The 17,858-nt window shown below is 35.8% G+C and overlaps 1 protein-coding gene across 1 annotated transcript; it reads right to left on the minus strand.

Annotated features, from left to right (window-relative positions):
• Window positions 1–521: 521 nt before the first annotated feature.
• On the minus strand, window positions 522–17,405 carry LOC142354752 (protein Smaug homolog 1-like). Its single transcript, XM_075407134.1, has 10 exons — window positions 17,184–17,405; window positions 16,654–16,960; window positions 14,450–14,589; window positions 13,947–14,174; window positions 9,696–9,943; window positions 8,825–9,062; window positions 4,437–4,519; window positions 3,928–4,007; window positions 3,217–3,745; window positions 522–2,664 (listed from the first exon to the last, which is right to left on the minus strand). Exons 1-10 carry the CDS (start codon window positions 17,401–17,403, stop codon window positions 1,795–1,797), a joined length of 2,943 nt encoding a protein of 980 aa, XP_075263249.1. The 5' UTR covers window positions 17,404–17,405; the 3' UTR covers window positions 522–1,794.
• Window positions 17,406–17,858: the final 453 nt, after the last annotated feature.

Genomic DNA, 17,858 nt, shown 5'->3' on the forward strand with positions numbered 1-17,858 from the left:
AATCCAGTATAGGCTACCTATGGACACTCTTGTAAACTGCACAAAAAGTCAGTAAGCTGTACATCCATTTTTCAAGAAAAAAAGGTTTTATTTTATCCAAAAAAGGAAGCAAACGCTTCCATTTAATGGATCTTTTTTTGCTTTACGGGTCTAATCTTCCTGGAAAATTGAACCTTAAACTTCCTATTCAACTTACGCGCAAACAAACGAGTCGCGGATTGAATGTGCTCGATCGGTTCTGTAGCACAAATTGTCTTCGTTAAAGGAGGAAAGATAGCGAAAAAATCATGTTATAGCGGTTTCACTTCGCAACCTATAACTCATCGTCTGAACTTTCGGAAAAAAGGAGTTGGTTTAAAAAAGATCCTATTTGATTTCCTCTTCATCGCATTATTTGAATCGCACTTTCAATTGCCTTGAGAAGGAAAACGTTTCTTCATTATGCACTAAATATGAAAGCACATGAAAATTAAACCCATCATAAAATTCATATTATTATTGTTAAGACTCAATTTCTCTGGCATTATAGACGTCTAATCACTTTAGAAGTGGTAAACAACACTAGCCAATTATTCACAGGTGAATGACCTGATAGATTTATGGTTGCATTGCATCCTCACATTAATAAGTTTCAAGTTCTCAGATGTCAAACAAACGTCTGCAAATTACTTCATGTTTAGGCATGTTTGTTCTTCAATCGCATTTAGCAAATCACCTAATATCTTATTTAAAGCTGAGTATATAGCTAATTGTAAAATAATACTCGTTAATCCAAAGAATGGCTCAACCACGCAAGCAGCTTTCAAAAAAATGAACTAATTGAGTAAAAATTTTAAAGTAGCAGCAGAAAAGGAACTACATTTGTCAAATCAACATTAAAACGTCAAATTTAAGATGTATTGCGGGTCTAATACAGTACAATGATAAAAAAAATATTTATTTATTTTTAGCACACATACGCCTCATAATAAGGTCACGATTTTACAGGAAAACGCATACATTTTGAAGGCCAAACTTTTGTTTGTACTAATTAATTTAACATGTAAAGTATTACTGGTGATATTTATTTCAAATGTCTAACTAATATTGAGCATTAGCAACTAAAATCACAATTACCCTCAACCGAATAAAATTACTGCAGTCAAAAATTTAAAACTAGCTAGCTATGCGACAACAAATATTAAGTTCGCTTGAATTACTTCAAGTAATGCCATGTTTTTTTGTAAATTAAGTCTGAACATTTGTAGCTACTAGGCTATCAAAAATAAAATTACTACTCGTTAGTGATCACCTAATTAAAATAGAAATAGCACTAAAATTAAGGGTTAATAAAAATGGTTAACTAAACTGACCTTATCAATTACTATTACTATATGCACAAAGACAGCAGCATCCTCAAAACACGTTCACAGCATTTAATATTTTCAACTATCATTTTTCAAAATAAATAGATGATACTTTGTCAAATCCTAACTTAAAATATATCCCAGCCCTAAGCTTCACATCAGATATAATAATTTAAACGTCTAAGAGGTTAAAAGTTAGCACTCAAGTCAGAAATATTCTACAGAACATCACCGAACAAGTAGAAAATTTGAATACTACTGCAATAGGAATAGATCATTATTTAATCAAAATGTAAGCTAAACGTCGGCTCTACCGAAACATCAAGGGTCTCTCAATTCTCGGCAGCGTCCAATAATTGATTCGATCGAAACTATTGTAACAATACAATTGGATTTGTCATTAAACCAGGAACCACTTGATCGCTTTGTCGCGAATTGGTTCTTAAACTTAATCGTCCGCCAAAAGCGAAGGCGATGGCGATACCGATTCCCCGTTAGGCTCCAACGCATGGTCGGCCACGGATCTGCACAAGGATTCCAAACTTGATATGGAATCCACGTTACTCACAGCCGACATCGGCACTGCAGACGGTTGATAAGTTGATCGGACATTTGTGAACTGGTTCTGATCACTTTGGAGCTGTTCGTGTTGATTGGCTGCAGCTGAATGGTTGTGGGCATTATTGCAATATTCGAAATACGAGGTAGACTGTTGTTGCATTGACACTGGTAAATTGGACGACACGTGGGAATTCACGCCTCCGGCACCAACTGGTGATCCACCAATGCCATTTTGGGTAACAAAGTTGGGTTCAAATTGATTCCCGATAGTGAAAGGCAAGGTTGTGATAGATTGTTGTTGCTGGATGGGATTACCCGCAGATTGGGTTCGAAGCAATGGCTTGTGCTGCGGTGGAGTCGGCATTCCGCCGGAAGCTGCCAAAGTTCGGTTACCGACGTTTACGGCCGCCGAGCACGAGAGCGCAGCCGATAGAGTTTGATGATGATGATGATGGTGGTGGTTGGCGATTGATGATGATCGATTAGCACAGCCAATCACATTTGAGGATCTCAAAGTTCCAGAAGATGCTGCAGCTGCACCTACGTTCATTGGCTGAGGAGGTCCAATCGGTTGAGCAAAAGAACTGTTGTTCATAGCGGACTGGTGATGATGATTATACGGAGCTTGATGATGCATATTGTTATTGTTTTTGTTTGTTAAATGGACACTTCCATTCAGACTATTGCAGTTGTTAGCATTTATTGGCAATTGGTTGGGAGTCGAGAATTGTTGGTACATTCTTGGATCGCTCAGATACTGAAACGGAAATGCTAACTTCACTGTTTTGATTTAACGGACTTTCTTAATTTAAAAAAATCGTTATCTGAAATTATCCGAATAACGTCGCACGAAGTGCTCTGGAACGACTGGTGAGGCAAACAATTTATAAGGTGGCATAGGCTTTGAGGTTTTTCTGGTTCAAAAACATTTTTGTGTGAAGGGTTCAAAGCACGACATCCCAGATCAGTCGTAGACATTAACCTCTGTAGACATTAACCTCTGTAGACATTAACCTCTATGCTACACGTGCTATGGATTTTCATCGCTCACAATCGGTTGTATTTTAACAGACTCAATTTCTGAATACGAGCAACTCAAATCACTAAAAAAATCAAGAAAATTCACTCAAATCTGAAAGTCTGTTAAATTTCCTCTCACGGTCTCAAAAGAGTGTACACTCTTAACAAAATGTTTTGAATTAAGAAACAGCTTCTGTTTATTCGAGTTGTAAAAACGGATTACTGTAAAATAGTCTTGAAACTCAAAATTGCCCTTCATGCTGTGAATTTATATCTACTAAGAACTTACAGTATTTCGGTTGTGGCTATTCGTATTGGCAAATGAAGCAGATGACAAAGCAGGAAAGTTTGAAGTCACGCTCTGAGGCGAGAATGCGTTCTGAAGTTGTTGATGATGAGAATATGCAGTCGATTGACCCTTTATTCCCAGTGCACCGTTAGCACCAACCCCTACTGCACTCTGGTGTCTACCATTTGACATTGGAAGGACTCCAACTGGGGGGCTTCGCACATTCGTCCCGGATGGATCAAACTGTCGGAACTGGCCACCGCGACCGGACCCAACGGTAACGTTCGCAAGACACCCTGAACCAGTAATTCCAGGTCCAGCGTTGAAGGTCCCAATAGCCCCAGGAATTATGGAACCACTCGAATGTTGCTGTTGATGATGATGATGATTGATGGGTAGTATATTTCCCATTGATATCTTTCGGACGTTGGATAAAAATGGAGAACCGCTGGCTGGCAAAGCAGTGCTCGAGTTGTAAGGGAAGCTGGGACGCCGATTCAATGACGAGTTGTAGTTATTGTTGTTTGACCTAAATGCGAGAAAAACACTATAATCAACCAGATTGCTAATTTCACTTGTGGTGGTAAATTGGAACTTATGCTCGCGACAGATCAAAAATTACAAAACTTCTCTTTCGAATTGATAAATTACGATACTTGATAAACCCCGCAGCACCACGAAAACAAACTCAAAAGATCCAAAATGACGTACTTGATATTAGCAGTTCTGGAAATGCGCTGGCACTGTGCCTTCCACTGACTCAATTTCTGCTTCTGTGAAGCTGTGAATGCCTGAAATACAAATATTTAGCTCCACCCAGATTACGTTTTTACGAAAATTCATTTTGCAAAATGTACTTGACCAAGCAAGTTTAAGCACGGATAAGTTTGAGCAAATTTACATATCTGTTCTTGGAGTAATAAATGGCAGAAGATTTGATTTTGATAATTATCGAAATTTTGGATAAAAAAGCGATGCTGCTGCAGCGATTTAACTGAAATGGAAACATTAGAAATTTGCCATCTAATCCGGCTAGTACGTTTCATGACCCCAAAATTCACTATTATATCAATATTATAGAATCAATATTATAGAACGCTATTATATTTCAGAAGAGCATGTAGGCGAGTGAGCTGCATATAAAATGAACCCACTGCGATGAAAAGGCTATTTTTTTTCGAATAGACTAAGATTTTTTCGCTAAAAAATTTCTTGCTCACCCCATGGGCACTGCACTTGTCGACAATTTGTAGAAAATTGACACAGTTCTCTTCGTCCGGATGCAGCAACACTTGACTGCACACTAAAACATGGTAAGTCGGTTAGACCCATAACCAGGTATAGTTGAATAAAAAATATCAACAAATCCTATAAGTGCAAACTTTATACATCGAATTCAGAATATTGATCGAATCTCCATTTAGCCAAAACAGCGAGTCTTCGACAAAAAATATTTAATGCAGATTTCCTGACAATGGTTCCGACTAAGACTGCTGAGATACTTATGAGAAAAATTCTCGTATTTCTTCACATGAGAGAAGGGCAAAAACAAAGATTTTTCTCATACAACTAAGCGTCATAAATTGCTCACAAAATAATGAAAAGGCCATAATAGGAGCAGAACATTCTCAAAACAGGACTAATAAAAATCAGCAGATGAAAGAATATGCAAGCAACAACGGTGACATGCGATATCATACTGAAACATAGCCGACAGATTTCCACAAAACAACGGCGATAACTTCAAAGACATGTAGTCTCAAAAAAAAACAATGAGAACAATGTACACTAATTGTCAAAAACTTTTTACAATTTGTTTTTCTGCAAATTGTTGTGATGTCTGTAAATTATTTAGACAAATGTACTTGAATTGCTACAATCAATACGAGTGAATTAAAAACTATTCAGGCAAATGAACAAAAACTTTGAAGTGAACGTGACTTTACTGATCCTATTTAAATTGACAAAAAAAAACAAGATAATACCAAAAAAGTTGTTCTCAGCCATCACAGCTACTAAACAATGAAACCAAACAGTCGGCCAAAAATCACTAGAACAGCCTCACGACTGAAAAACTAAAATTTAGTGTAAAACCTATTAAGTAACAGAATTTTAGCATAACACAATTTTTTGTCTGAAACAGCTGTGTGAACTCAACCATCACCCACTTCACTTCACGTTTTAAAATTCCTCGTCAAGCAAATGATTGTTCATTATTCCACGCACACAATTTCATGTCTCAAGTTCACTCCCAACTCAAATTTCAATGTTTTCGAACTTTTTGATTTAAAAGACAATATGCCTTGAGTCGAAAAATGCATATGGTAAATATAAATGTCACGAAAAAGAATCAGTTGCTGAGCTAAAAACAGTTAAACTACCGTATCAGAAGGTAAAAAGAATATTCAATGGGACAACAAATCAAACATAAAATACGATGAGACCAACAATAACAGCTCTAGCTGCGAGGCTATTAACCTCAGGTATGAAAGATTGCCGTAAAATAGCCGATAGACCTTCATAGCAAACCAAAAACCACAGAAAGTAAAGACGGATAAATTGACCATCTGTTATTTTATAGATTTCTAAGGGTTAGATTCAAGGGTGTAGCTTAAGGATGTAGCTTTGACACGACAGATGAAAAAACTCGAGGAACACAGCTGTAATAATTAGCTGTTTGAGATGAAAAGTTCAAAAAGTGTTCTTCTCGAGAATTAGAGCAAACAAGTTTTTGGCACCGTCTATATGCATGCTTACTGATCTTAAATTAGTTTTTTAACATTGGTTTCATTAAGTGAACGCATAAGTCATAAGTGAGGTGCGTCCCAAACTGGTCGCACAAATGACCTAAACGCAGACACCAAATGAGTAACAAATGACACACAAAAAATCAACTGCTCAGCAGTAGAAGTAACTGCAAACGAAGTCCAATGATTTTAAGACGACGAATTAAAAAACATAGCATGGCAAGACCTGAACAAAAAATCAAACGAGTGAAAAACAAACTTGACCTGACCAGTAGACAAACTGAACATTACGAGCCAAAAATATAGTTTCACCAAATTAGAACATAGCCGTCAAATTGCCGGAAAATAGCCACAGTTGACCCGCTTGATGCACACAGGGATTGAAACAGAAACAGAAAATTAAAGAAATTGACGGAATTTTCCTAAGTGTCAGAATTCTTATTTGGTGTGTAAATTCTGAAAATTCGATTGTATTCTTAAATAACACTTAATTCAGCTTTTAAACTGAAGGCTATTAAGCATAATACTAATACAAGCTGGCAATCGCTTTAATGAACTTTGATAACCTAATGCACTCTCACTTAAAGTCTTTTGATTTTGAACGTATTCACTGCATTACGAAATTCAAAACGCGAAAGAATTAAAAGTTCATTAAGTTGAAGCAGTCAATGAAGTATGTCAGACATCAAGCGTGAAAATCGTGAAAATGTTCAACAAAAAATGTGATCAAAGGGTGAAGCCAATTGAAAAAAGCACAGCACGACACGTCCTGACGTACAATTCACAGAATTTTCATTGACTACACCTAGAGTACACTTATAATGGACTATGAGTGAATTGGGAATATCATTTTAAAACAAATCAGATCTAAAAAAAACTGAAAATCAAGGTCAAAATGTCGCATGTGGACAAAAAACGACAAACGAGAAATAGAAATTCAAACAAAAAACTAGACCTAGAATTAACTATGAATGGACTGGGAATTCATTTAGAAAAAAAATCTGGTCCAAAAAATCGATAAAAGTAAAAAAATAAAGTAACCGACTAAGTTCTGGTGAATTGCTCTCAAACGACCGCCGAGCGGTTGGCTTCGTCAGTAGCTAGGCATGGCTTAGTGAGATTAGCTTTAGCTTAATTGAGGGAGCGCAAGTGAGCGCAGCGGGGAGGGAGGGCACCGGGGGCTGATGGGGTGGCAACAGTGGGGGGGGGGTCAATCTCTAACCACCATTCGCACCGTAAGTATGTCTCCAAAACAGATTCTATGAATCGCATACTGGAAGACTAGTGAGCTGGAAAGCTCCAAGAGCACTTAGTGCCCACTGGGCGCTACCTGTTTATCCCGTTTTCGGGAACGAAGTCAAATGCGTCAGACGAAAAACTGGTCAAGCAAAAAATCGCATAAAAAAAGACCGACAGGACTAATATAAGTGCTACAAACTTCAGTTTGAGAGCAATGAATCCAAGTGAAATTGTCGCATGTGAACAAAAAACACTAGCGACTAAAGGAGAGCGCCTAAATAATAGCCGTTGAGAGACTGACGGCGGCTATTAACAAAAATGAACATGACCAACTGACGTCGGGAGAATTGCTATCAAACAACTGACGAGCAGTTGGATTCATTAGTAGTTAGGAGCGCGGCTTAGGGAGGCTAGCTTTACCTTAATTGAAGGTGTGAGCACGAGGGCGGGGGAGGGAGGAGCAGGAGGGTTTGGGCTGGTCAGCGCGGGCAAAATTTTCAAAATTTTTGAGTGTTTGTCTGCAGAAGCAGCATTGTAACGCTAAGCTATATGCAACACAGCTGCAAGCTCAAAAGAGGTTTAATACACAGGAATCATTTTTTGTCTACGCTTGCATCGGTATTTACGTCCTCAAACCAACTTTTTAATCTAATTTGATTTAAAAAATGCTTGAACGGCGTGTTAACACATTACGAAAATACAATCCAAATTGTTTTGATTGTAATAAACTAAGACGAGACCGACAATAGCCTCGCTCACTTCGCGGCTATTGAACAAAACTATTAATGAAGTTCTCGCTTTGGCCGTTTATAATTTTAGCTCATTAGAAGTAATGGTACGAGTTCCAAATGATTGATTGGCCACAATACGCTTTCCACAATTTATATAAAACGAATGGTTTTCCTTACATTTGCTGATCACACTGCAAACAAGACTGTGAAATTGCCGCATGTGAACAAAAAACACTAGCGACTAAAGAAGAGCGCCTAAATAATAGCCGTTGAGAGAATGACGGCGGCTATTAACAAAAATGAACATGACCAACTGACGTCGGGAGAATTGCTATCAAACAACTGACGAGCAGTTGGATTCATTAGTAGTTAGGAGCGCGGCTTAGGGAGGCTAGCTTTACCTTAATTGAAGGTGTGAGCACGAGGGCGGGGGAGGGAGGAGCAGGAGGGTTTGGGCTGGTCAGCGCGGGCAAAATTTTCAAAATTTTTGAGTGTTTATGTCTGCAGAAGCAGCATTGTAACGCTAAGCTATATGCAACACAGCTGCAAGCTTTTAAAAGAGGTTTAATACGCAGGAATCATTTTTTGTCTACGCTTGCATCGGTATTTACGTCCTCAAACCAACTTTTTAATCTAATTTGATTAAAAAATGCTTGAACGGCGTGTAAACACATTACGAAAATACAATCCAAATTGTTTGGATTGTAATAAACTAAGATGAGACCGACAATAGCCTCGCTCACTTCGCGGCTATTGAACAAAACTATTAATGAAGTTCTCGCTGTGGCCGTTGATAATTTTAGCTCATTAGAAGTAATGCACGAGTTCCAAATGATTGATTGGCCACAATACGCTTTCCACAATTTACATAAAACGAATGGTTTTCCTTACGTTTGCTGATCAGACTGCATACAAGACTAGGGATGTCTTCTGTTTTGGTTGCTTGTTGTGCTACAATCGCCTTGGAATCTGTCTCAATCTCTCCATCTTCGTCCTCACCATCCTCAGAGCTGGCCTCACTCGATGATACCGTCGTCCCACCACTCTCCCTGCTACTTCCACTATTGTCAGTCACTGCTACTGCATTCTTGTCATCTCCACAATACTTGATAGGAGTATTCACAATCACCTTAAATCGAATGATTAACACTGTATACCTATATATCCTGTATTGTATAGCTACAATAACAATTTATACCTGCGGTTGAATATTAAACAAAACCGAAAAACGTCGGAAAAGTGGCTCTCATATGGCGAATGAAGCAACTGGGCTCTAGTCTAAATTGCGGCTTTAAATTAGAAACTTTCTCTAATAATAGATCACCAAAATAGTAAACTGTCCACAATTAGCTCACAGCCATAACAACCTTACAACAAACTCGTGCGTCATTAAAAAAAAAACCTCAACGTTAGATAAATAAAACATCATTCCACTAAATGTTTAATGCCCCTAACAGGAACGTATAATATATCTTGAGCTGAACATATAATAAATCTGTCTCAAATATTTACCCTGATCACACTAACATTAACTGCAGCCTATAGCCTAGATGCACGCTAACATGTCAGTAATTTTCATGTTGCTCATTGATTTTCAATTTTCCCCAAATTGATTTTCGACCATAAAATTATCACAAATTCGATCTTAAAATTTGAACTTTCTCCAGTTGAACTTTAAACAGTTTGCGCTTCAATTTTATGCTACACTCAATACAACTGCCATCAAAGTTTAGAAACGTATGCAATAAAATTACAAACTGACCTTCAAATCTGTCAGAATCTGTTTGACATTGCCAGCACTCTCCACTGTATCTTTCTCCATCTGCCTCAACTCCTTTGCCCTGTCGTTCAGTTTGTTCACGGAGATTACAATCTTGTGTCTGGCACCCTTCGTCACTCCCAAGTTGCTGAGCTTTGCATCGTCCAATGCCAGCATCTCTTCATATGTGAATTGGCTGAACATGGCCGAGTATTTGTGCAATCGGAGGCTTTTTAGCCAAGCAGGAACGTCTAAAAGAACCATCGAGTTAATTTGAGTCAACTATCTTTTTTGATTAATTTTGAGAAAAGTTACATCCAGATTATAATTACTGGAGCACTTCTATTTGCATAATATGGAACATTTTTTCCTAAATCGTTTGAAAAAGCAACGCATTTTCTCTTGCCAGCACTCGCAGTTGTATTTTAAGTGGGATACTTTACATACTACAGAAAGCATGAGAACATCTCGGCTTCAAAGCGAAATATCGTTGATGAAATGAGTATCATTCCAAAGCGATACTTAAATTTATCAGCCACAACACAAGACTGAAAACCAAAAATTATTCTGTTGTAAAATTAGCCAAAGTGAATTAGCTAACGTGAAGGAAGAGCGCGAGCGAGAAAGGACAAAAAATCAACTGTCAAACGATCAAAACTATCATGTAAAAAGTCGATAGTAAAAAATATGCAGTAAACATACAAGCAGGACTATTATTACAGCTCAAAGATTCGTTTGCCAGCAACTAAAAAGTAAAAAAAAGTTGAAAACATAAATTAAGAAAATTAAGAAATTAAAGTACAAAAGCAGAATAAATTCGTTATTTAGCCTTGGCTGTTCACCAAATAAATGTAATAATATTTCTGTCAAAATAAAAGGCTGAAAATTTAAATCGAAGAACTTTTTTTAAATTAATGAAATAGTTTGCTTAAAATATCAAAATGGAATTACCAAAATTGTCGAATTCTGAAACACATACCACCAAATATTATTGACTCATCACTAAAATTACATCCTCAAATCAAACTGCAAAAAATGAAAGCGTAGACAATATGCAATGCATGACTTAATAAAGAGCCGTTGCAATAACCACTGATTACATGAGTCAATTCCAAGATCCAAATATAGAGAAACTATTGAAAATTGAGGGAAAAAATGCATTATTTGGCTCTGAAAAACACACAAATATCAGTTAAAGAGTGTTACCAATTACCTCAGCTGCAATCGAAAAAGAGGCATGAGGCTTTAATTCAATAACCAATAAATTCAATAGAACAACACAATTGGCCAAAACCTCAAAAAGACAAAAAATAGCAAAATAGTTGAAAATCCTTCATATTAATCAATAAAAAGGCAAAAGAAACAATAGCCAAAAAAGCCAAAAATGGATTTAATATTGGGAATTGTGCTCATTTAGAATTTAAAACGAATTATTAGACTCACAATACACTATGTTATCAGTTTCAGAGATTCACATATTAATACAGCTCATATTGAAAAATAATCCCACAAAAAACTTAATTATAAGCAGAAAAACTTTGGCCAATTGGACGAAAAAACGGCTAAAATTGGTTATCTATATGCGGCATTCTGTCAAAAAACACATTTCAAAGTCGAAAAGTCATTCACTGCTCGATGCACATGATCATTAAAAAATCAGAAAAAATTAGTTCATATCGCAATTTCACTCTTTCGCTTTTAGGTCAAAACGCCGTCTGAACGAATAGTACTTATGGTAAAAAACATAGCCGTCAGATTGCCGGAATAGCTGCGAAAGAATAGACTTGCGTGCCGTATTATAGAAAAATAAACAGATACAGATATAAGTTGAAAAAGTTATCGACGCCGCTCAAAAAGCTATGTAAAAAAATTAAAAGATATATTTATAAAGCTTGTTAAAATTCACTGCGCAGGAGCCTTTTCTTTAGGGACCCTTATTACACATAAGTTCCTTTGACCTTAAACTAATTCAAAATAAACTTAAATTTTAAAGTGCAAAGTCATTTTTATTGAGTGAGGTGAGTCACTTATGATCAAAATCTAATCACGCAAAAAACTTTTGCTAGAGAGAGCGAGAGAGAGACGACGTCACGCGCGCAAAAGCAGTTAGTGAGAGGAAGAAGTCATTTAGAAAATTTGACTTTTCAGCTTTGAGGTGTGAACAAATGTAAAACGAAAAAAGAGCGTCAGACGACGAAACAAAAAACATAGCCGGAAGAATTCCGGGAGCGACTCGAAGCTTCAAAACTTCACTAACAAAACCGTAAATGCAGCGGAAGCCAATGACTTTTGTATTAAACCATTAACTCACTACCTCTCCAGGTCTGCTCTAAAAATTGGTGAAACTTAAACCACTGTCACCAAGAGAAACAAAAAGCAGCAAAATTTTATTTTATTGAAAACGTATGGTAGCGTTAAAAAATCCGAAATAATTAAGTTGGTCCAAAACCTGATAGTCAGAAAACGCTGACAAGGTTATCAATTGCCCTCAAATAATTCATGATTCTAATCTGAGAAAGATCGCGAAAGCAAACGGGAGATAAATCTTAGAAACTAAGTTAAATCTTTTTAAAAAAGAACGCTCAAATTTAAGAATCAGAAAACACCTATAATTACACTTCTAATCACTGCAATTAAGACAAAAAACAACACACACACACACACCTGATTATGTTGTACATATGCTAGACAACATGATTTCATACTAAATCAAAAATAAAATTGATCATAGAAAAGACATAAGCAGAAGAATATTCAAAGGCAAAAAAAAAATCGTTTAAATTAATACCAAGGCCGGAAGAAAGCTGTAGTAAATAGTCATAAGTGGAAATTTTGGAAAAAGCTTGCTATCAAACTCTCAGTATTGCCTTATAATGAATGAAATCAATTGCAAACCAAAGAAATGACGAAAATCTAAGAGAAAGCTGAAATCATTCATTTTTTACAACTGAAAAATAAATATACCCAAATTAAATGTAGGTGCCAGGACAAAGCTTTCATGATACTAACTAGAATGTGAAGAATATGGGCCCAATGTAATGAACACCGCAACAAAAAGACATTCTTAATTTTTGACAGTTAAAAATCAAATTAAAAAATTCAAGAAAAACGAATACATTTCATTGTTCAGCATTCAAGACATAGAACAGATAACTAGTCATCCGATACAAAGATCTATACTCCTGAAGAGAACAAAAAATAGGCAAAAGCAGAATTCATAAATACGAAACATTGAAATATTTTGCAAAAAAAAAAAGGTCAAAGTTCAGACTGCATTTATGAAAAAGTTTTAAATGTTTTTGCCAAACTTAACGCCAAAAACTGATTCAATATTTATTGAAACGAAATTGAAGTCCCACATGTTGCACAAAAAATTTATTTCTAGCAATTACAACCGAAATACAAACAAAAAACTGACGAAAATCGGAAAAAAACTACCAAAATCGGATTAGCATATGTACGATTTCATGAAACAAAAATCATCGAGGTAGAATGAGGCGTTCAGTATATAAATTATCAAAGATGTTGCCACATTAACTGATTATTGACAAAAAAACGGTTAAGAGATCCAAAAATGAATTAATAGAAAAGCCAAAAATTAACTGAAAAATCAAGAAATATGCGCCAATTTTTAATTTCAAATGAATTTTCAGGCTCTGCAAAACATCAATTTCCGAGGTTGACATTTCAATATAGAATCGAATAAAATTTATTTCTACAAGAAACCAAATTAAAAGCAAAAAAAATGAGGCACTTAGACGAAAAAACGGCTAAAAACGGTTATCTATATGTGCCATTCAATCAAAATCTACTTTTCAAAGTCAAAAAGTCATTCACTAAACGCAGCGCATGATCAAAAAACTTCTCTCGCTCAGCGAAAATCTGTTCACCAAGACAGCTTTTCTCACTTTCGCTTTTAGGTCAAAATGCCGCGTGAACAAATCTACTTCATGTAAAAAAAAGCCGAGAGAAAACCAATACTCCTCTTCGAGTCGTAAAAACCAAGAGCACCGCAATATAGCTACGCTCAGCTTACAGCTTCGCAGCTATAAAAAACTTAAGAAATCCAATACTCCTCTTCGAGTCGTAATAAAAACCAAAGAAACGACAATAATAGCTCGCTAGCTCAGCTATTAACCAGGACTACTCTGTAAACTTAAAAACGGTAAGTTTGCTTTGAAACCTATCACTTCACAAAGCGTTTCCGATTGTTTTTTCATGAGGTTCTCAGTATTCACGAAAATTGAATGTTACCTTTCATTCCCGATCTGTCAACGTCAGGTGCTGATACGGACGTGCTGGTTGAGTTAGAGCACACGGAATTTTCGCAAGTTTCAATCAAACTGCCAGTTGATCCCCCATAGGAACTGTCGTAGTCGGGACTGGTCGAAAGGGGCGTGGGAGGGGTAGCCACAGCATAAATGCCCGAGTTCTGACCAGAACTGTTGCCTGCTTTGGAGACGTTTGCTAAGTTCATAAAAGCTGAAATTAAGACAGAATCTTATTTCCCAGTTCAAAGAAAATCTTGTGAGATTAAAATTGTAAAATTATTGATTTGGACGCTGAATAAAAGTTAATTGCCACTTCAATTGCAACAGTTGAGTGTTGAAGAGGGTTACTGTAACCTTAATTCACTACGTTCTGTAGTTACCATGAAACTCGTATTCACTGTATTCTCATGAATTGCGAAAGCGATACCTGTGTTGATATATATCATCGATTATGAGTCACCTGATCCCGACTAATTGACAACTTACATGGCGGTGCGGACAAAGTAGCTGAAATTGGAAGATGAGAATTGTTCACGCTCTCTACAGGTACATCCCCTGATTCACCGCTGAAACCATTCTGATCACTGCTCTTGGTTGCTTGACCAATTTCTCCAACGTGCAAACGTCTGAAAATTGTTATAGAGATAACTGGAAACTCTACAGATCTTTATATGAGACCATGCCACAGAAGTTCCAAATGAAAAAACAAATAAAAACACAACTGACAGATTGCCACAAAATAGCCGCAAAAGCTTCGTAGATTTGCAGTATAAAAAACAGTAAAAAACAGACCAAAAAAACTCTTTTCATTTAAGCATGAGATGTTATATTTTGATTAAGAATCTGTAAAAGTTATTACTGCATCTATTAGCTGCTCTCAAAAAACCTTCAATTAGAGTGACACACATTCACTTGAGATTATCTCTTTGAATTAAAGTAAAGAATTGTGGGCTGAGATAAGAATCGCACACAAGACATTTGAAGATTTTTGGTTCAAAAGGCGACTTTGAGGAATTCAGTGTATGATACGACCTCAATAATTCACTGTGTATGATACACCCAAATAATTAATTTTGATGTGTATGATAGGCCCTTATACTTATAATAATAATAATAATAATAATAATAATAATAATAATAATAATAATAATAATAATAATAATAATAATAATAATAATAATAATAATAATAATAATAAATAATAATAATAATAAAAATAATAATAATAAAAATAATAATAAAAATAATAATAACAATAACAATAATAATAATAATAATAATAATAATAATAATAATAATAATAATAAGAGTAATAATAATAATAATAAAAATTATAAAAATAATAATAATAGTAATAATAGAAATAGTAATAATAATAATAATAATAATAATTATTATTATTATTATTATAAATATAATAATAAATAGCTGGCAGATTGCCAGAAAATAGCCGCAATAGATTCGTAGATCGGCAGTCTAAAAACAGTAAACAAAGACAGACCAAGAAAATTCGTTTTTTCATTAAGGCTGATCTGTTATATTTTGATAAAAAATCTGTATAAGTTATTGCTGCCTCTATTAGCTGATCTCAAATAACTTTCATTTAGAGTGATACACACCCATTTGACATTATCTCTTTGAATTAAAGTAAATAAAAGTCAATTTCAAACTGAGGAAGTCATTTTTAAGAGTGAGGTAAGTCAAGTGTGACCAAAAACTTAATCACGCGAATGAACAAAAAACTGGCTCCACTAAGAGTTAGAAAATGACGTCACGCACGCAATTCAGTTAAAACTGCATGAACGAGTGAACAAAAAGCAGACTTTAAGTGGTTGTGACGTCATATGGTCGTAACAAAAATCGCGACGACGAAATAAAAAAAAACAAGAGAAGGCCAATAATAGCCCCAGCTATCCTTTTTCGGCTATTAAAAACAAAAAAAAACCTCACGTTCAAAAGAGTTGTTCAATGCAAGAATAGCCAAACGAAAGTTAACATATTCACTGATTTTTAAGAGAGAAGTCCTCTCACAGATCCAAAAATGAAGAAATAAACAAACGTGTGCCCATTTTACAACTTGAAAAAGAATTATAAGGCCAAGCAAAACTTTGCGGTATCAATTTCATAAATTTAAGCATTAATGCAGCATCGATCAAAAACTATTTCCACAAAAAAAAACAAATTACAAATAAAAAAATGAGCCAAATGGACGAAAAAACGGCCAAAAACGGATAGCTATATGCGCCAGTCTCTTAAAAACTCTTTTCAAAGACAGAAAGTCATTCACTGATCTCAGCGCATGATCAAAAATCATCTCTCGCCGAGAAAAAAAATCTGCTCACCATGACAGCTTTTAGGTCAAAATGCCGCATGAACAAAACTACTTCCTTTGAAAAAAAAACCGATAGTAAACCAATACTCCTCGTCGAGTCGTAAAAAAAACCAAGAGAGGGCCAATAATAGCCCCAGCTATTGCTGTGCGGCTATTAAAAAAACACCCTTCTCAGGACTCGGATCAGTTGTAATTATCGATTATAGTTCATATAATGATGCGAAGTTCTAAAAATCAAAACCTCTCAGTCGAGTTCTCATTTTATAACACTCAGCTGGTCGTAAATAGGACGAGACTTTGCTCCCTAAGGCAAAACTAGGCTTTGCCCTCAAGAATATTATCAATTATCTGAACTAACTCCAATTTGAAAGACAAATCTGAGCTCTTCTCGGCAGCATTGTTATTGACTTGATCCAGAGCCAAGAATAAATGAGAAATTGATCCTCGCTGCTCACTGTTCAAGGCAGGGTGGATCAAAGCATAGCTCATTAATTGGCGGCACTCTTCGAGGTTCTTTCCCTTTTCCAAACACAGATTGATGCAAAGAGGAATCAGTTCGGTAAAAAGGGAGGATGCTTCAGTGCTCATCGGCTTCAGAAGAGGAAGGAGAGATAGCAGTTGGAAAACTGATGAGTGATCTTGCATATCCAGGGATTTCAGATGGTCTAAATAAAACAGATTAATTGCCTTATAGTTCATACATTGACTCAAGACCTTAAAATTCTGCGGAAAAATCCGTTTTCCAAAAATCTAGCACTATTTTAGCTTTGTCCTTTTAAATATATCATTCATCATGCATTTAATTGAGAAATTCAGATTAACAAGCTCAATTTTTTCACGCAATATAATCTTCCTTCTATCACGCGATATAATCAACCCTGTACTTACCAATACCGTTTGCCATCGTTTCCATATTCGAAAGCTGGCTCGAACTGCAAGCGAGTGACTGCTCCAAAACCATCATTACAAACTTTGTCTGCTTAAAATTTAGCCTTTTGATAAGAGAAAACAAAACAACAGTTTGTTCACATTCATTCCAGGAGTTGAACCAATTTGTTATTGAATCGACCTGATCTCTGTACACACTAGCAGCTGCAGACCGACTCATTTCGGTCTGAAAAAATCTGACGTTGGAGAAAACAACCAAGAAAAAACGTCCACTAACGACGTTTGCCTCACTTCAACGTTTCTAAGTCTTCGTACGCAATTTCAATAGCACCAAAAGACCCGATGGAACAAAAACCTAAATTCCTCAATTACCGTAAAAAACAATGAATGCAAATATCTAGGAGTTGTGTTAGATTCAAATCTGTCTTTTAATATCATGTTAAAACCTGATTAAAAAGACCATTTTTAAACAAAATGGCAATATCGTTAAAAACCATTGATTCCCTCAAAACTCAACCTCCGGCTCTCTTAAAAGTTTCATGGTTTCTATATAATTCATGGTTATCTCTCACATTGTAACAGTAGATTGCTGAATAGCTTACTGTCTAAACTAAAGCTCATCTCTGATGATGAATTGAGCGATTAATACTGGGCGATTTTTTTTGCTACCCGTCC

The sequence above is a fragment of the Convolutriloba macropyga genome, chromosome 15, assembly GCF_964194025.1.
Source record: "Convolutriloba macropyga chromosome 15, txConMacr16.3, whole genome shotgun sequence".
NCBI lineage: Eukaryota > Metazoa > Xenacoelomorpha > Acoela > Convolutidae > Convolutriloba > Convolutriloba macropyga.